We start from the raw sequence: 20,716 nt of genomic DNA, 5'->3' as shown, positions 1-20,716 counted from the left end.
TCCTTTGCTTGATTCTGTGAAATTAATGTTAAGAGGAGACAGACTTGCCTCAGGAAGAAAAAAGTTTATAATCAGGTTGGAAAAACAAGAGCAAAGCATACCTTTAACAGAGAACCATATGGGACAGATAGGAACAAGTTTTGAGTCTATTGAATATGCCTCTGTTACAGCATTAAAGTTATTTAAAAATTGTAGGCACTTAGTAAATACTGGTTGACTGACTGTTTTGTTGACTAGGTTGTGAGTGTTTCAAAGATGGGGACTCTATGCCCAAACTTAGTACTGAACCTGCCAGTGAATAGATGCTCCAAAAGTGGATGAGATAATTATTAGGTTGGTGCAGAGGTAATTGCGGTTTTACATTTTTGAACTTTGCTGTTTTAGTATTGGAATACATTCTTAAATAAATGTGGTTATGTTATACATCATTTTAATGCATATTTCTCACTTTGTGCTTTTTTTGCTGAGGATTATTTGCTGTTTTTTAAACTATAGAAATGATGTTAGACAAAAATTTGAGCGATTTTTTTTAGTTCAAAATGGGTTGTAAAGCAGCAAAGACAGCTTGCAACATCAACAACGCTTTTGGCCCAGGAACTGCTAATGAATGTACAGTGCAGTGGTGGTTAAAGAAGTTTTGCAAAGAGAACCTTGAAGATGAGTGTAGTGGTCAGCCATTGGAAGTTGATGACAATTGAGAGCCATCATCGAAGCTGATCCTCTTAGACAACCACTCAAGAAGTTGCTGAAGAACTCAAAGTTGGCCATTTTGTTGTCGTTTGGCATTTGAAGCAAATCTTGAGCTGACCAAAAATTTAAAAAAAAATCATTCTGAAGTGTCATCTTCTCTTATTCTACACAACAATGACCATTTCTCGATCAGACTGTGAAATGTGATGAAAAGATTTTTTACGGCAACTGGTGATGACCAGCTCAGTGGTTGAACAGAGAAGACGCTCCAAAGCCAAACTTGCACCAGAAAATGGTCATGGTCACTATTCGGTGATCTGCTGCTGATCTGGTGCACTATAGCTTTCTGAATCTTGGTGAAACCATTACATCTGAGAAGTATGCTCAGCAAATGAATGAGATGCCCCCAAAACTGCAACACCTGCAGCTGGTATTGGTCAACAGAGTGAGCCCAATTCTTCTTCACTATAATGCCTGACTGCATGTCACACGACCAACACTTCAAAAGTTGAATGAATTGGTCTATGAGGCTTTGCCTCATCCACCATTTTTACCTGACCCCTCGCCAACTGACTACCACTTCTTAAAGCATCTTGACAACTTTTTTCAGGCAGAACGCTTCCACAACCTGAGGAGGCAGAAAATGCTTTCCAAGAGTTTGTTGAATCCCAAAGCACAGACTTTTCCACTACAGGAATAAAGGAACTTATTTCTCATTACCAAAAATGTGTTGATTGTAATGGTTCCTATTTTGATTAATAAAGATGTGTTTGAGCCTAGTTATAATGATTTAAAATTTACAGTCCGAAACTGCAGCTACTTTTGTACCAACCTAATACTTTAAGATATAGAATATGATAAGTGTTGTAAGTAGGAAGGTAGTTGATTTGGTTGTAACTAGGTGGTTTACAGCCTAGAGATAGAGTTATGGCCCTTCTTGTCATTAGTATCTTTGAAACATCATTCTCTACATTTCTCTAGTCTCCCATTTTAGCTGTTGAGACCAAAGACCGAAACACATAGTGCACTTTTGTTGGTTGATTCCTTTAAGTGAGGGGGGACAATTCAGTTTTTTTAGACCTTTAGAAAAAGATCTGGAAAGATGAGAAGCTCTTAAGATACATCTGTAACAGATGAATCATAAACTTGTGATCATAAATCTCTAGAGTGGGTAGCACCTCTGTGTTGCATTTTTAACCTTTTGGGTCCACTTTCAAATACTGTGGTTTAAAAAGTACTATCTACAATAAAAGGCACGTCTTATTTTGTTTCTCATTCCTTCAGAGAACATAATTTGATCCAGATGGTTTGCTGCTAGACTGCCAGTAACATTCAGCAAGTCTTGTTCATATACAAAGTTGTACGTAGATTTATTTTATTTTTGATCTTTAATTTGTTTAGGGTATTCTCTCCTCCCCTTATTTTTGGAATGATAGTATAGAAGCAGACTAACACATGCAGTTTTTTCTAATCGTAGTGTAATTATTCAGGAGGGCAACTGCAGTAAACTTAAAATACTTAACTGAATGTACCAATGTCTTGCCAAGCACCATGAGGTTAATAGCAGAGGGAGAAGGCATCTCCATCTTCCATGATCTTAGGGCTCTTAGGGATATAGGAGTAATCTATATGAAAAGTGTTAGATAACAGAAGGGAATAGTAGATGCATTTTTCTTATCTGCTATCTTGTTATTCTTGGTGGGACAGCATCATATTGCTCAAGGAAGTTAAGATTAAAAGTTGCGAACCATTGGAATAAAGGCAATGTAGCCAAGCTGTAAAGTGTGCTTCGGAATTCAGTATAGCGTTTTCAAAACTTTGGGTTGTAACCCACAGTAAAAATTATTTTCCATTATGACTGAGTACACACATGTATATGTAAGTATTTACGTAAAACGGAACCAAACTTTGCAAAATAGTACTTTCTAAAGCACCTATTTGCACTCTGATAATCTCCTCTATTCCAGATCCTCTCTCTCCCTTCCTCTCCCTCTTCCTTCCCATCCTTCCTAATTCCCTTTACAGCCCACTGTGTTATTTTACGATCTGTATGACTACTGTGCTCGGCACTGAGGTTACAGTGGTGAGTAGACAGAAATAGTTCTGGCTTTCAAAGATCTTACAATCAATTGAGAAAAATAGACGAAAACATTAACATAATATGATCAGAATTCTAACATGTAAAATACAGGCTATAGCAGCCCATTCCTTCAATTATTCAGAAAGTATTTACAGTCGTTCCTCAGTATCCATGGGGCATTTGGTTCTAGGACCTGCTGTGGATACCAAAATCCATGTATGCTCAAGTCTCATGGTCATCCCTCAGTCTCTGTGGATTCTTCATGTGCAAATTCCAGTTCACCATCCAGGGCTTCAGCCAACTACAGATCATATACTGTTTATGGATGTGGATTGAGAGGACTGACTATATTAAGCATCTCTTATGCTGGGAACTGTGTTAGGTACTACGGATTCAGCAGTGAACAAAACAAGCTAAATTCCTTTTCTCATTGGAGTTCACATTCTGGTGTGAGTGACAAGAATGAGTTAATTCCAGATAGTGGTTTGTGAAATGGTGGTGGTAAAACAGGGTAATGTGATAAAGATGAATGAGAAGGTAACCTTGGATTGGGTCCTCAGGTAAGGAGGTGACATTTCAACTGAGCTCTGAATAATACTAAGAGCCAGCTGTGTGAAGATATGTGAGCTGAACTTTGTAGGTAGAGGGAATAGAAAGTTCGTATCTTGCAAAGAGGCATATACTTGGTCTTACAGTTTTAGCAAAGTCTCCCTGAAGAGAGGAATTTAAAAAGACAGCTTATACCCAGGAGGAAATCAGACAATTAGTGTTCTAGAGGATTTCACAGGAGGAAGAGGGCAATGTGAGTTACAGTGTTTGGGGCAGGTTTCATGGATGTGGTGAGAGTTGGAGAGTGAATAGGAGTTAGATGTATGGAAAGGCAGAGGAAGGATTTTTGGGCAGAGTAAGGTATAAGCAGTTACATGGATGTGGGAATGGGATGCCTTATTAGGATGTAGGATATTTCACAAGGATCAGTAGAAGAGATGTGGAACCAAATTAAGGAAGGCCTTGTTTGATAGAAGAGGAGGGATTAGTAAGCAGGGATTAGTGATATGATGAAACCAGTTTATGGGTTGAAAAAAAATAATCAAGTGAAATGATAGGCTAGAGAACAGTGGATTACTGATCCTTTAGCCCTTTAGTGTTCCTTCCCTTCCCAGTGTGAATTTAGAGAGTTGCTTTTGTACTTTCTGTCAGTTCCTGATTAATTTGACAGCTGCAGATTTTCAGTTTGCTAATACTGCCTTGTGGTCACCTATCTGCCTAACCAGTTAGTAGAGCATTAAGGGCTCAGTCCTGGTGTGTGCCAGCTAATTTACTCTATTCCAGAGTTAAACAATGCATATGTGAGTCTTTTAGAAAAGGAGAATCACAATGGTAATCAGAAAGAGAAGGGCTATCTTAGTTAATGTATTAGTATTTAAGAAAAACTAACTTCTTTTATTGATGATGGGTTACTAGCAGTATCTTATTGTTCATTATTCTTTATCAAACTTTTGAGAAAGTCCTTGGACCAGCCGGACTTTGTTAGGAAGAAGAAAGAGCTATAGGATATAAATCCAAATCATGAAAGGACTAACTATATAAGATCCATATGTATGTGCTTCCATATCCCCAAAATAAAAAATGAGAGGTTGCCCCTGGAAGATTGTTTTGAGTTACAAGTAGAAAGAAGTACTTCTTTACATGGTATGAAGTAAATTCAAGTCATTAATTACTCTAGGAAAGTATGTAAGCCGTATTTATCATGAAGGTGTTAGGATGGAGACAGGTTTAGAAATCATTTAGCATTCAATAATTATTTGAGTACCTGCTATGTGCTAGGCCTTGAGCTTTGGTCTGGGCACTGGGGAATAAATACATTGATAAATAAGTCATGACAAAATCTTTTTCCTTTTGGAAATTATATTCTAGTGAATGAGTGAAAGAGTCATACAATAAACAAATACCTAGGTGAACTATAGAGCATGTCAGATGATCAGAAGTGCTCTGGAGAAAAATAAAGCATAGAAGGAGGGTAAGAGGGGCAAGGCTGTGTTTGGGGCATTGCAATTTAAAATAGAGTGATTGGGGAAAACCTTATTGAGAAGTTGACGTTGAGCAAAGATCTAATAAAGGTATACATAGTAAGCAGTCAGGGTTGCCAGGGTCAGGTGGGAGAGTAGGAGGTGACGTGGGGGAGGGGGCTCCCAGGGCAGGTTATATAGGATTCTGTGGACTATTATAATGATTTTGACTTTGATTCTGAAACAGATTATAAACCACTCTTGGGAGGGGAGTAATGACATGGTTTTGACTTAAGTTTTAAAGAATAATTATGCCTGTCATTTGGGACAAGGGTTGGGGAGAACAGATCATTTGGGAAATTTATTGCAAGAATCCATCTGATATGTAATGTAAGGGAAGACTTGGTATAGAATCTCTCCTTTTTGAAGATGAAAATATAATCTCTCAATGAATCTCTTTGGGGTCTGAGTCTTTTATCTACAAAATAGCATTTCATTTTGGCCAGTTTAAAAAGTTCACATGCTGATTATGTTTGATTCTGTGGCATTGCTGTGTTAGTAAGTGCTAATACGAATTGTATGGTTTGATTCTTTAGATGGCCGCCAAGAGCGAGTTATGTTCGACAAAATTACATCCCGAATCCAGAAGCTTTGTTATGGACTCAATATGGACTTTGTTGATCCTGTAAGTAAATAGGATTTATATCTTGGGTTGCTTGTTTCATGTGATTCCATTTACTTGTCTCTTATCTTTTCCCCTTCACTCTCTTGCTATATATACATATTCTGGTTTGGTATTCTCTTACAGCCTTGGATGTAAAATGTGAATTTATTGTTTAAAACTTTTTTTATTCTGGGAATTCTCTGACGATCCAGTGATTAGGACTCTGGGCTTTTCACTGCTGTGGCCTGGGTTCAGTTCCTAGTTAGGGAACTAAGATCCCACAAGCCATGTGGCATGGCAAAAAAGCAAAACAAAAAGACAACAAGCAACAAGAAACTCACTTTTTCCCCTAAATTTTGGTCTGTGCTGTGAGTTCTGACTTCTCAGAGAACTATAAAGCTGAGAAAAGAGGAAAACTTGATATTAACATTTCAGTTAGGGGCTTCTTTGTTAGGGAAAAATTTATTTTATTTTTATTTTATTTTATTAGGGAAAAATCTATCATAAAACTGTTTGAAATTGTGGTCATTTGGGTAGAAGTTGGTTTGAAGTTTGCTTTTTTGTTATCCATACAGAAGGGATACATTAAAGTAATATAGAGTTCACAGCCAACCTTTAAATTCAGGAGAGCCATAAGCAAGTTGCTCTGCTTTTCTCCTCAGCTTCTGTAACTCCTCTACTCTAGATCTTCAGCATCTCTTATCTAGACTGCTGTCCGTAGTGGTCTCTAAAATGTCCTCCAGGTCTTCCTCACCTTGCCATCTTCCAATCCAGATTCCACATGACTTTCAAAATGATCTTACTAAATAGAGTCTCTAATAATCTTTTTTCTTAAAACCCATATTGCCCCATCCTTATTTAGATATTTTATCTATATTACTACCCTGAATAGTCATTGAAAGGAGTGATGCTGACACTGAAGCTCCAATACTTTGACCACTTGATTCTAAGAGCTGACTCATTGGAAAAGACCCTGATTCTGGGAAAGATTGAGGGCAGGAGGAGAAGGGGGTAACAAATGATGAGATTGTTGGGTGGTGTCACTGACTCAATGAACATGAGTTTGAGCAAACTCTGGGAGATGGTGAAGGACAGGGATGTCTGGCACGCTGCAGTTCATGGGGTCGCAAAGAGTCGGATATGACTTAGCGACTGAACAACAACAACATCTGTATTACTGTAGCACTTGCACTGGCCTCATAGCTTTAATCACCTAGTATAGAATTTATGTGTTCCTATCCTCCCTAGAATTGTTGGGGAGGTCTGTATCTTGTTCTTGTGATATCCACAATGCTTAACACATACATAATTAGATGCTTGATAAATATTGAATTGACCAAATAGTTGAAAGAAAATAATTTTATACAGCTTTAAGATATATTTATTATCATTTCCCTTTTACATTTAGAATACTACACAATAATTAGAATACTAAAATATTAGAGTTGGGACAAACCTGAGAGATCATCTTATTTTATCTCCCTTGTTTTATAGATAAGAAAGGTTCAAAGAGAAGGGGGGTGATTGTACAAATGAGTGAGAGTGTAGGAAGAAGAATATTGGTATCTTGACTAGGTATCTTGACTCCTAGGTGTTCTGTTGCCACTTGCAAACATTTCAGAGTGCAAGGGTGCTGGAGCCAACATGAGCGTTCTAGGATAGATGAACAAATCTGGATGCTTTAAATCTGGAGTGGTTATTAGCACATGGATGTTGTTTTATTCTGAGTTCTGATTACTTGCCTTGTAGCACCAGAAAGTGTATAGAAGACTTCACTACTCTTTTATTGAACATGACTTACCTGCTGAGAAGAAAGTGATCAGGAGAAACTTGAGTTTAGGTCTAACATGTAATTGGGATAAATTTTAAACTAGTAATTACACTTTTTTTTGTTTTTTTGAGAGGGGCATGCTTTGGTCAACTGGGAAATGGCATTCATTTTCTGTTGGATTAATTTTTTTTACCTTTGCAGCCACACAGCTTATGCGACCTTAGTTCCCATCAGGTATTGAACCCCTGCAGCGGAAGCTCGGAGTCCCAGCCACTGGACATTCAGGGAATTCCCTAATCTGTTGTGTTTTTTTTTTAAGACTCAGTAAATACATACATATATACAACTTAGATTGGTGTGCTGCAGTTCATGGGGTTGCAAAGAGCCGGACACAACTGGGTGACTGAACAGCAGTAACACACAACTTAGAATTTGTCTTTCTTGACTTGGGCATTGTGTATTTTAAAAAGGGGTGCCTCTTACAGTATGGTCTTGAAAACAGTGAAATGTAGTGAGGTTGAATGGGATATGGAGCCAGAAGACTTAGACATTAAAAACCCTGGGCAAGTCCCAGTAACCTGGTTCCTCATGTAAAGTGGTGATAATTATAATACCCATCTCACAGGTAATTGTGAAATGTCAGAGAAGATTATGAAAGTTGAGATATTTTGTGAAGTGTTAAGTGAAGTGAAGTGAAAGGCGTTCAGTCATGTCCGACTCTTTGTGACACCACGGACTGTAGCCCACGAGGCTCCTCTGTCCATGGAATTCTCCAGGCAAGAATACTGGAGTGGGTTGCCATGCCTTTCTCCAGGGGATCTTCCTGAGCCAGGGATGGAACCTGCATTGCAGGCAGATTCTTTACTGTCTGAGCTACCAGGGAAGCCATTCACACCAGGGAGGTGTTAAAGGGTAGCCATTAAATTATCTAACGGCTCAGTCCCAATTCTAACTTACAGTTTCATTTCCTTTCACTAGACTGATTAAAGTTTGATTTGTTTGCTTTCCTGTACTTGTCCTTAGGAATAATTGGGGGAAAATAGGTAAGTATATGGCCTGAACAATGATTACATACAGAAAATTTGAATGAAAAATGGGAAAATACTTACAGAAAAATTGGTCTGTTTTCAGCTGTTTCCCTATGTGTCTGTTAATCTTTGTGAAGCTCTACTTAGATTTTAAAACTAACTTCCTTCTTTTTTTTCACTCCTTGCTCCCTTGCCCACTCCCTGCCTCTCTCCCCTCTCTTCTCTCCCTCCCCGCTCCCTCCCTCTTTCCTTCCTTCTTTCTTTGGACGCTTCATTGTATATGTAGTATGCATTTTCTGGCAGCTCTATTCACTTATGAAGTCTCATTACTAAATTTTCCACAGTGTACAATTCTGAAAGATGATTTTTCATAAAAGGAAATTGTCTTTTATTTTTATATAAATTTGATTGTTTTCTTCATTGCTCTTTTAAGGAAGATGTTGGTTCCTGGAAAAGCACAAGTAATTCTTAGCTTTGCTTTTATAGGCTCAGATCACCATGAAAGTAATCCAAGGCTTATACAGTGGGGTCACTACTGTGGAACTGGATACTTTGGCTGCTGAGACAGCTGCAACCTTGACTACTAAGCACCCTGACTATGCCATCCTGGCAGCAAGGATTGCCGTCTCTAACTTGCACAAAGAAACCAAGAAAGTATTCAGTGGTAAGTCTAGAAGAAAAAGAAAGAATTTAGTATTTTCAGAAAATGTATAAGTGAACTAGAATGAAACCTTGAGTATCGAAAGAAAAGTTACATCTTGTTTGAAAAAGGGAACTGTGCAAGTTGGTGGCAGAGGGAGACTAGAACTTCCTGTTTCTCCATGCAGCTCATCTGCTGCGTGGAAAGGTCAATGAAAACTTTTCTTTATCTTTTTGTTCTCTCTCTATTTTTTTGTTTTTTGAAGCCCCTCTTTAGATGCTTGGTGGTGGCGTGGTTGGAAAAAAATAATATTTATTGATAATTCCTAGGTTAAACAAAATGTTACAATCTGTCTTTTGTCACCATTAGTCATCACTCCCATTTTACAGTTCAGAGAATGTGGGCAAAAGAAGGTTAAATAATTTGTTAAGTATATAAAAAGGGATATGTAAGAAGTCAGCTAGTAGACTGAGAGTAGAAATCTTTTGGCTCTCAATTCCAGATCTTTTATGTGGGACTTTAAGCATTATATCTCCCTCTTCAGTAGATTTGTAAGAGTAAAGCTATCAGATCTTCCAAAATTGATCTATGGATTCAAGTCAGTGTCAGAATGCCAGCTTTGTATGTGTCTGTATTATATATAAACGCAGAGGACCAAATATCTGCTATGATGTCTGAAAGAGAGAGAGCTTATTACTCAATGTGCATTTGTAGAAGTAAAATCCTTGAGATGATAGATTTTGAATTTTAGGTTGAGTTTCTGTTTTGTTAGGGTAAAAGAAAACTTGAGATTATAATTTATGCTTTTCTTTATTTTCACCTAAAAAGTCCTTAATGGGGTAAGGTGTGAGAATCATCTGGCAGTCTTTTTCAAACTATAAGAGCATATGCTTACTCCAACTCTAGAAAGTTATTTCTTTAAGGGTTTCCTTATTTTACTTATGTAAGTTTCTGTGTATATTTATATAACATGTATTTGTCCATTGAGCACTCTCTTTGCTAGGTACTAAGGTGAGTTCGGATGAAAGACAGTTGAGAACCAGTGTTTTAAATTGTTAACCTGAGGATTGAATTTGCTGTTAAGTGATTTTGGTATTTTAATTTTCTGTTGTTTTGTTTTTAGATGTAATGGAAGACCTGTTCAACTATATAAACCCACACAATGGCAAACACTCTCCCATGGTGGCCAAGTCAACACTGGATATTGTTTTGGCAAATAAAGATGTATGTATAATACTTTCATGGTGAAAAAATTTTTATAGGGTGTTTTTTTAAGGCAATGAACACATTTTTAAAAATTTAAACACTATGATAAGAGATAGAGGTAAAAAGTAATTCTTCTCTGAATCCCGGTTTTCTTGTCTAGAAAGAATATCACTTTGTCATTTTAAAATGCATTTTTCCCAGAATTGTTCTGTAACACATGGTGTGTGTGCATTTATTTTTCCTTTTAGTGGTAATGTACTGTGCATACTATTCTTTCTAATATTTTTTCACTTACAGGTATATCTTAGAGATAGTTCTTTATTAGCATTTATGAATTTACCTTATTCTTTCTAACACCTGCATAGCATTCTATCCTATAGCCATATCATCATTATATATATGTAAGAATTGCTTTAGTGATGAATATTTGTTTTCTATTTATCGCTGCAGTCAGTATTCTCATATGGTAGTACATTGCTCATAGATGAGTATATTGGTGAGGTAAATCCCTTAAGTGGAATTGCTGAGCTAAAAAGTATGTGCATTCAAAATTTTGGTAGACATTGCCAAACTGACTTCCAAAAAGATTGCTCAGGTTAAATTTTGGAAGATCTTCTTGCTCAGCAACTTAAAGATTATCCATTTGTGTTTCAATTCCTTTCTTAACTACATCCCAAAGGACAGAGGGAAAGATGGGTAGATCCAGCCAGCCCTTTTGCACACAGAATTTATTTACCATGCATATCTGCACAGATTAGAAATCAGTTTTAACTGTAGGTAATAGAGTGATTAGTTGGCTATCTCTAAATATGTATCTGATATTAAAGAGACTGAGAGAAAACTGAGTGAGTTGTTTGTGTATTTGTGTGTATAATCTTGAAGACAGGTGAGAAACAAAAATAAATGATATAAAAAAACCTGTATCTAAAATATACATTTTGATAATCGAGTTTCTCAGTTCTCCGTTAGTCATGCAAAGCCCCTACGTGCCTTGGCAACAAAGATGCCCTTAAAGGTTTAAGAGAAAGAGAGGAATTTTGTATAGATTTTTCTAGTCCTTGGACATGGATCCTTATATGGAAACATTGATAGTATTTTGAAAAATTGGCTCTATGTTCTTCTATCCAAAATGCTTATTTGTACCTAATTGCTTTGTTTTCCTTTAAATGGCTTTATAGCCTACACAAGCTCTGTAGCAATGGCCAGTTCTGCTTTAAAACATCACTGTCACAGTAATATTTTGTTTAAAATCAGTTAAAGGACTATGGATTTGATTAGCCTTAGAATTAATGTAATTGTTTATCATAAATTATGTACAGTTTAAAATGGAAAATAAAGATATGTATTAGTATTTATATGGCTCCAATACTTTTGGATTAATAGCTAATCTAAAAACCTGTTTTAGGATGATAATATAGTCCCTTTTATACTCATATTCTTTCCCTTTTTGTAGATACTGTAAACACAACAGGGAAAGTTTGGAAAGTCACATTTATGTTTTTACTTATGTACAACTTATATGTTTTCGTCTAGTCTTTTAATGTATGTGTTTTTAAACCTAGTTAGGATACTCAATTTATATAATTTTTTTCCTTAACATTAGGCATGGATTTCTATTCTACAACAAAAATACTTAGTGTTATCTCTTGTATCCTGTAACAATTTTAGTTCTGAAATCAGGGCTGAAAGGTAACAAATTTTGTGAAAATAAGTGTAATTATCTTAATTATGGGTTTTTGTTTTTTTTTTTTAAACCTTCATCAGCGCCTGAATTCTGCAATTATCTATGACCGAGATTTCTCTTATAATTACTTTGGCTTTAAGGTAAATAATGGGTTTCAAATAAGTGGGAATTCCTTCTTCAATTAGGAAATATAGGTTTTTGTTTATGTTTTAGTGATATAATTATAAAGGTAGTAATTTGTTGGGAGTTGGGATGGTCCTGAGGGATTAGTGGGGTTAGGATAGTGGTGATTGTTTGAATTAAGGAAAAATAGCTTATTCATTTGCAGTTTTCAAATTTTCCAAATAGTATTTCTGGATACCTGTGGAGTTATGCAGGTAATTTGCCAGAATGATTCAGTATTATTCTGTTTATGCAACAACTATTTATTGAATTCCTACTATGTGCCAAGTGGTTTTCTAGGTACTTTTGTGTTGATAAACAGTGTTATGGGTGATTGAGAATGTGAATGCTGATGTCAGACCACCTAGGTTCAAATCATCGCTTCATTTCTTATTAGCAAGGTGCTTAATCCCTTTGTCCTTCAGTTTTCTCATCTTTAGAGTGGGGATAATAATAAAATTTCAATATCAAATGCTCTTGAAGTTTAAGTGAGTGTGTATATGTTGCTTTGGTCAGTACCTAGCCTGTTATAAGCATTTTATAAATGTTAATGATATGAACCATTATGATATAATGAATACCACAACTTCTGCTATGAACATTATACATATTAATGTAGAGTTGGCTTTTTCCAGAAATTTTTAGGCATTCTTTTCCGAAAAAATAGTGAATTGATAATGTTCTAAGCTAAAACTAGTAAATCTAAATATGATGTTCTTGTCATTTAAGATTATTTTAAAGACTGAGTAGATTTAAATAGTTGCATATTGTGAATGATATATCTACTATGTCTTTAAAAACTATGCTCTGGAAGCTTTTCAGTTGTTTTGCTTTTTCTAGACACTGGAGCGATCCTATTTGTTGAAGATCAATGGGAAGGGTGAGACATGAATGTGTTTGTGTGTTATATTTTCTGTTCATTATATTGAAAATAGAACTTTAAGCTGTTTGTCTTAACATTTCTATTTAAACTCTAACTAACACTTTAAACTTTAGGTTTAGTTTATGAATAATTTTGCTGCTTATTGGTATAAAATTTTTTAAATTGTCTTTTGTTGTTCCTTTTTTTATGCCCAAGTACATATCTCAGCCTAGTTTTCATGTGAAAAATTTCTCTTGTTTTTAGTGGCTGAAAGACCACAGCACATGTTGATGAGGGTATCTGTGGGGATTCACAAAGAAGATATTGATGCTGCTATTGAAACATACAACCTTCTTTCTGAGAAGTGGTTTACCCATGCCTCTCCCACTCTGTTCAATGCTGGTACCAACCGCCCACAGCTTTCTAGGTATGTGTCATCTGTAGTCACTTTTAACATTCTAAAACGCTTTTGACTCGGGAAATAAACCTTGACCTGAAGAAACTAGATAGTTCATCACATAAAAATTAATTTGATAAACATTTAATCATTAAATGAGATTTACTTTCTGGAAAACTCTTATTGCATTGTGGTAAATAAATTGATGAGAGACAAATGCCTGTAGTGAAATTTTAAGCTTGTTTCTGGTGATGGTTGTACAACTCTGTAAATATACTAAAACCCATCAGCTGTACACTTTAAATGGGAAATTGTATGGTATGTGAATTATATCTCAATAAAGTATTTTCTGATAATAATTAGAGGATTCTAATAGTAGTCTGTATGAGAGAGTATGGTATTTTGGGTTAGGGAAGTGAAAGTAGAGATTGAGAGAAGTAGACTGATTCAAGAGATTTGGGAGGTAAAATTGATAGAATTGGTGATTTGAATATGAGTCAAGAGTGGTTCCTGAGTTAAGGGTAAAGTAACAGATTTATTATGGTGTCATTTTCTGAGAAAGGAAACAGTGGAACAGAGTCTGGTAGTTTATTAAAAAAGAAAAAAGCTAATACACCCTAAGCAAGTTGGGTTATCTCAGGAATTCAAGGATATGCTAACATCAAAAAGTGTATTAATGTAATTCACTGCCCTAACATTTTATGTTATTTAGTACTTTCATTAAAAAAATAGCAAAATAGATGTAGAAAATAACTTCCTTTCTTTGGTAAAAGATATCCACTAAAAACTTAGATCTGTTGGACCTCTGTTTTTAGCTTTGTAGTGGAGGCCTGAGCCAGCATTGTAATTGTAAGATAAGAAAAAAATGGTTGGAAATGAGGGAGTGAAACTAATGATTCCTTAAGAGCATCTACAGACAAGTTATTAGAGGTAAAAGGATTTCAGCAGAATGTGTGTGTGTGTGAATTGCTCAGTTGTGTCCAACTGTTTGCAGCCCCGTGTACTATAGCCTGCCAGGCTCTTCTGTCCATGGAATTCTCCAGGCAAAAATACTGGAGTGGGTAGCCATTCCCTTTTCCAGGGGATCGTCCCGACCCAGGGATCAAACCTGGGTCTCCCGCATTGCAGGCAGATTCTTTACCATCTGAGATACCAGGGAAGCCCTTCAGTAGAATATCTGGATATAAATTCAACAAAAATTAATTTATTGAATTTTTGTACTTTAGCTGCTAGAAAATTTAAGGAGCTTCTCTGGTGACTCAGTGGTAAAGAATTCGCCTGCCAATACAGAGGACGTGTGTTCAATCCCTGTGTTGGGAAGATCTGAAGAAGGATATGGCAATCAATTCTACTGTTCTTGCCTGTGAAATCCCATGGACAGAGGAGCCTGGTGGGCTACAGTCCATGGGGTTGCAAAAGAGTTGGACACAGCAACTAAAAAACAAAACCAAAAAAAGAAGATTTAAATTTTAAAATGTATAATACTGGAAGGTACTCAGGAATAAATCTATTGAAAGGTGTGTAAGGCTTTTAAGGAAAAAATTCTAAAACGTAATTGAAGGATGTTATAAAACAAATCAAGAGTGATCATATATTCGTAAATGGATTTAATAACAATGTCAGTTTTTCCCAAGTTAATCTACAGATTCAGTGTAATTCCAGTCAGAATTTTAACATGCAGATTCCAAAATTTATATGGAGGAGCAAATGGCTAAGAGTAACCTAATGCTCAAATACACCAGATCCTAATCCCTGAAATTTACAAATGTTACCTTATAAGGAAAAACAGTCTTTCAGGTATGATTAAGAAAGATCTAATTTTCAAATAATGCTTTTAATTATTTAGCTTAGAGTATCCACATAACAGAAACTGACAAATCCATGTTGTTATTTAGTCAGATAGTTGTTTCTGACACTTTTGCAAATCCATGGACTGTGGCCCACCAAGCTTCTCTGTCCATGGTATTTTCCAGGCAAGAATATTGGAGTAGGTTGTCATTTTCCCCTTCCAAGAAAGATCTTGACATAGGGAGATTATCCCAAATTATTCATGTGGGCCCTGAATCTAATAAAAAATATCCTTATAAGACAGAGGCTAAGGGAAATACAAGACATACAGAAGAAAAGAAGGCAGTGTGTAGATAGAGACAAATTGGAGGGAGGTAGCTATAAGCAAAGGAGCCCAGAAGCTGGCTCCTTTAGGAATGTTCTCCACTAGAGCCTCTGAAGGACTTTGGCCCAGTGAAACTGATGCTGAGCTTCCTACCTCCTAAGCTGTGAGAGAATTAATTTCTATTTTAAGCCACCAAGTTAGTGACATTTGTTAGGGCAGCCACAAGAAATTAATATAAATAGCAAGATAGTTTTGAAGAAAAAGTCCTGCTAGATTCAAGACTACTATAAAGCTATGTTTATCTATCCTAGAGTAAATACCCTACTTTGTGGATTATATGAGAACTTGATGAATAATAGATATCATTGTATTTCATTGGGAAAACAGTGCTAGGAAAATTGGTTATCCTATAGGGAAATGTATAATTAGATTTCCTTTCTTCATGTCATATACAGAAATAAATTCAAGAGAAAAATGTAAATATGAAAGTAAAATCTTTTAGAAGAACATGTAGAGAAAATAAATATTTTCCTCCCCAGCTTTTTAATATGAATTTCAAACATTCAGAAAAATTTGAAGAAAAGGAGTGAACTTCACTCATACACCCACTTATGCCTAGATTTTAAAAATTACTGATATTTTGTCATATACATGTATTTTTTATTTTTGTCTTGAAAATTAAAAATATTTTTGGCTAAGTCATTTGACAGTGAGTTTCAGATGTCATAACTATCAACCTACATCTTGATAGTATATATATGACCTCAGAGGAGTTTCTTAAAATAGATATAATAAGCAGACAACATAAAGGAAAAATTGACTATATTAAAACTTTAAACTTCAGCAAACCAAATACAGTGAAAAAGGTTTCAGACGGTGAGAGGAAACTTGCAATGTATGTTAACTGTTGAGAGATTATAAGAAAAAGACACAAAACCAAGTAGAAACATGGGCTAATTTGTAGAAGAAACTGATTGGTCGATAAACAAATGAGATGATGATAAACTTTGCTTTTAATTAAGAAAGTGAAAGTTAACATCATAATGAGATATTTCATACCCAACAGATTGATACAAGTTAAAAGGCTGATGAACTAAGTATTGGTAAGCATGTGGGTATGCTCATGCATTGATTGATAGAGTATACTTATCCATTCACTTTGGAGAATCTTTAGTAAAGTGGAAGACATGCATACCTTTTGACTCAAATTCCTTTCCTAAGTTTACACCCTATAGACAATCCTTAGATATAAACACAAGGAGATAGGTTTAAAAACTTCCACAAGAGCATTGTTTAGAATAGCAAACAAGTTGGAAATAATCTAAATGTCCCCCAGCAGGCAAATGGATATTGGTATATTCATACAATGGAATACCTTACAGCAAACTATTCCTATATGTATCAGTAGGAATGACTCTCTAAAACAATACTGAGTTAAATAAAAGCGGGTTGCAGAAAGATAGTATGAAACCAGAAATTTTTTTAAAATGTGGGACATATGTAAATGCTAAAGGAACGTAGAAAGCTTGGAAACAGCATATATTTGTTATATATATATATTATATATTAGGTTATATTTGTAGCATCAAATTTCTTGGGGCAGATGGTAAGTACAAAGTATATGTTATAAATTCTCTATTATTTCTGAATGTCTGAATATTCAATAGAAAAAGTCAAAGATAAAGTCTATTTGTTTGGATGAATATTAAAGTTGGTAAAAGGGATCATTGGTAGAATAAGGGTCCTGGAGTTGGAGGATGAGATTCAAATCACAGGTAGATGGATTGTCTTCAAAAAAGACTGTAAGGGAGCTAAATTTTGATGGACATATCAAATTTGGTTCATTATTGGTTTGGTGGTTTTTTATTTCATGATGCTTTTGAACTGTGGTGTTGGAGAAGACTCTTGAGAGTCCGTTGGACTGCAAGGAGATCCAATCAGTCCATCCTAAAGGAAATCAGTCCTGGGTGTTCATTGGAAGGACTGATGCTGAAGCTGAAACTCCAATACTTTGGCCACCTCATGCGAAGAGTTGACTCATTGGAAAAGACCCTGATGCTGGGAGGGATTGGGGGCAGGAGGAGAAGGGGACAACAGAGGATGAGATGGCTGGATGGCATCACCGACTTGATGGACATGAGTTTGAGTAATCTCCAGGAGTTGGTAATGAACAGGGAGGCCTGGCGTGCTGTGATTCATGGGGTCGCAAAGAGTCAGACACGACTGAGCGACTGAACTGAACTGAACTGAACTTTTCTTGGCTTGAAAAGATGTTAAGTATGCTTAGGAATTTACATCAGAAAATGTTATAATGGCACATTTGTAATCTGGTGAATAGGTAAGCTAATATTTTTACCTATCCCTAAGACTTTTATGTAGACTCAGCATCTAGGGTAGACGGAAAGATGATTTTAAAACAATGTATGTTGATATGTTTTATTGTGTCATATCCAGTGAAGATTTTGGTTCTTTTTCCTTCTAAAAACATTAAAAAAAAATTTTTTTTTCTTCTAAAAAAAAATTGTAAGTTTGAGATCATTTATTTGCCTAACTTACTCTCTTTGAATTATATAGTTGTTTTTTGACTCTCCTTCATTTCCTTGCTGAGTTGTGACTTTTTCCCCCTGTAGCTGTTTCCTTCTGAGTATGAAAGATGATAGCATTGAAGGCATTTATGACACTCTAAAGCAGTGTGCATTGATTTCCAAGTCCGCTGGCGGAATTGGTGTTGCTGTGAGTTGTATTCGAGCTACTGGCAGCTACATTGCTGGGGTAAGCTGCTGTTGTGTGACTAAAAATATGTGGGCTAGAGGGATTCAAGTCCATAAACAACCAGGGTTGTGGTTGAGAGGGCATTTGCGGGAGCGTGGGAGAACTGGATCTCTGTTAATTACTAGCTGGCTGTGCAACTTAGAATGAGTGATTTCACTACTTCTATCTTATTAGAGGTTGATTAGATGGGCTCTACGGTCTTTTTTAGCTCAGATTTTGGAATTCTGATTTACTTTAGCAATAATAATAATATTAACAGCTTTTATTATTCATTGCTTACTATATGCTAAATGTTATAAAAGTTTTATGTGAATTACTACAACCTTATGAGATAGATAGATATTACAAACACAGTAAACTTTACTCCTTACAGTAACTTTGTGAGTATGGTCACTGTTGTCTTCATTTTACAAGTGAGGAAGCTGAAGCTTATAAAGTTAAATTTCTTCCATAGATTAGTCATTTAATATGTGATAGAGCCAGGATTCAAGCTTAATCATTAATACTTTATGAAGTAAATTTCAGCTCTTTTAGCTCACTGTTGACTGGGAGTCAAGATCATGGTTTTGGGTGGAATCTTAAAAATAATGCAGATGGATGTGTATGCATGACAGAAACAGACTCACAGATAAAGAAGACAAACTTGTGGTTATCAAATGGTCAGGGAAGCAGGGAGTGACAAATTAGGGATATGGCATTAACTAATATATAAACTACTATATATAAAATATTTAAGCAGCAAGGATATACTGTATAAAATAGGGAATTATACCCATTATATTGTAATAATGTATAATGGACTATAATATGCTGAAATCACATTCAGTATAAAATACTGAATCATTATGCTGTATACCTGAAACTAATAACAATATTGTAAATCAACCATACTTCAATTTAAAAAACAAAAGAAAAAAAAGTAATGATTTTGAGTAAGACCTGGATTTAAATCCTGTCTCTACTAATTACTAGTAGTGTGGCCTAGTGCAAGTTATTTTACTTCTCTGAGTTTGTCTCCTCTATAAGGTGAAGAAAATATCTCACCCTACAGAAAGAGAGTCCAGAAGAAAACCATTCTGTTATGTGGTGTTCATTATCTTTCTAGGCTGCTTAAAGGCTTGCCTTGGGTTAGAATGATTATTTTAAAAATTTGATAGGTATCTCATCTTCATTCTAGAATTTATTTATTGGAGAATCTCCATTTGCCTTATTGTCTTAATTTATCCACTGCATATAATTCTTACTATAAATCACCTTGAATTCTTTTGGGAAAAATATACTGTAGTAGGGTTTTTACTCTACCCAAAGTATTTCATTATATGATGACCTTTTGAAAGTATGGGGGTTTAAATTCAGCTATCCTGATTTTGGATTCGTTTGACTTAATAGTTGTTATTTCTTATCGTAAGCTAGAGATGCCATGAAATAATGTTGTACATATTTGTAATTTATTCCACAGTTTTATTTTATGTTGGGCATTATGTTTTCAAAGCAGAGGTAGAGATGGGGAGCAGATGAAGCTAGACTGGGAGAGAGTAATTTTCCTGCTGTTGACCCATTTTCTTCTTTTCATTGCTGACCCCCTCTTGCTCCTCTAGATGCCTTTATCCTGTTTTCTTTTTCAGACTAATGGCAATTCCAATGGTCTTGTACCAATGCTGAGAGTATATAACAACACAGCTCGATATGTGGATCAAGGTGGAAACAAGGTATGCTTTGTGATTGAAAGTCCTAGAGTCCTGGAAATCAGAACTGAAAATCTCATAGTTATAATAAGATAGCTCACTGTGTATGTTTCTAACAACTGTTTTTTTCCACTTTTATGATCAATATAATGTGTATAATTTTTACTTATTTTAAAGTATAGACACTTGAAGTATAGTTTGATGATTATATACTTGTGTAATCATACCAGTCAAGCCATAGAACATTGCCACACCAATGTGTTTCCTTTGTATTAATCATCCATCACTCCTACACATACATACTTTATCCTTGGCTCCAGGCAGCCAGTGATCTAGTTAGCTTTCTTACAAGACAGTTTATTTGCAAAGAATTTCTAAAGTAGTGAGTGATATTGATACCTTGGAGGAGGGCATGGCAACCCACTCCAGCATTCTTGCCTGGAGAATCCCCATAGACATAGGAGCCTGGCAGGCTATAGTCCATGGGGTCGTAAAGAGTTGGACATATCTGAGCGATTAAGCACATATTGATACCCAACCTTGAAAAGGGGTTGTAATATGTTTTCTAGGTTTTTATTTTAAAAAAAAAGAAAGACAAAAAGCAAAACTTGACCTGTTTTATAGAGGGAAAATAGAGAGTATTGGGCCATTTTTCCAATGTTATCAGCAGGATACTTTGCAGCCATCTAGCCCATCTAATGGAATCTGTGAGGACCTTGATAAGACATACCACCTTTTTGTGATCTTTAGTAAAAGCACAACTTATTGTCAAAGTTAAAGCAATTTTTTGGGCTTTACATACGTGTCACAGAGTGTAAAGTGAGCTGCATGACAGCTGAAGAGGAAGCTCCACCTCTTGTTTACTGTGTCACGTTGGATAAATTATTTATTCTTTCTTGTTCTACATTTTCTTTGTGTTAATTGTTCTTTTTTACACAGGGCCTTTTCTTAGG

At 35.7% G+C, this 20,716-nt stretch overlaps 1 protein-coding gene and 1 long non-coding RNA gene across 2 annotated transcripts in view; one reads left to right on the top strand and one right to left on the bottom strand.

Annotated features, from left to right (window-relative positions):
* Positions 1-20,716, top strand: part of RRM1 (ribonucleotide reductase catalytic subunit M1) — a 38,784-nt gene that overhangs the window by 1,090 nt on the left and 16,978 nt on the right. The window contains exons 2-9 of the mRNA XM_043481745.1: positions 5,376-5,464; positions 8,729-8,906; positions 10,006-10,106; positions 11,853-11,912; positions 12,775-12,814; positions 13,061-13,223; positions 17,937-18,078; positions 19,704-19,787. Coding sequence (XP_043337680.1) covers positions 5,376-5,464; positions 8,729-8,906; positions 10,006-10,106; positions 11,853-11,912; positions 12,775-12,814; positions 13,061-13,223; positions 17,937-18,078; positions 19,704-19,787 — 857 coding nt within the window. The remainder of the gene's footprint in view (positions 1-5,375; positions 5,465-8,728; positions 8,907-10,005; positions 10,107-11,852; positions 11,913-12,774; positions 12,815-13,060; positions 13,224-17,936; positions 18,079-19,703; positions 19,788-20,716) is intronic.
* On the bottom strand, positions 333-20,681 carry LOC122449761. Its single transcript, XR_006272015.1, has 3 exons — positions 20,669-20,681; positions 14,916-14,921; positions 333-463 (listed from the first exon to the last, which is right to left on the bottom strand). It is a non-coding gene; the product is annotated as an uncharacterized LOC122449761 (long non-coding RNA).

The sequence above is a fragment of the Cervus canadensis genome, chromosome 11 (genome assembly GCF_019320065.1).
Source record: "Cervus canadensis isolate Bull #8, Minnesota chromosome 11, ASM1932006v1, whole genome shotgun sequence".
Taxonomy (NCBI): domain Eukaryota; kingdom Metazoa; phylum Chordata; class Mammalia; order Artiodactyla; family Cervidae; genus Cervus; species Cervus canadensis.
The sequence above is the reverse complement of the archived record's forward strand: the minus strand, read 5'-3'. Positions and strand labels throughout refer to the sequence as shown.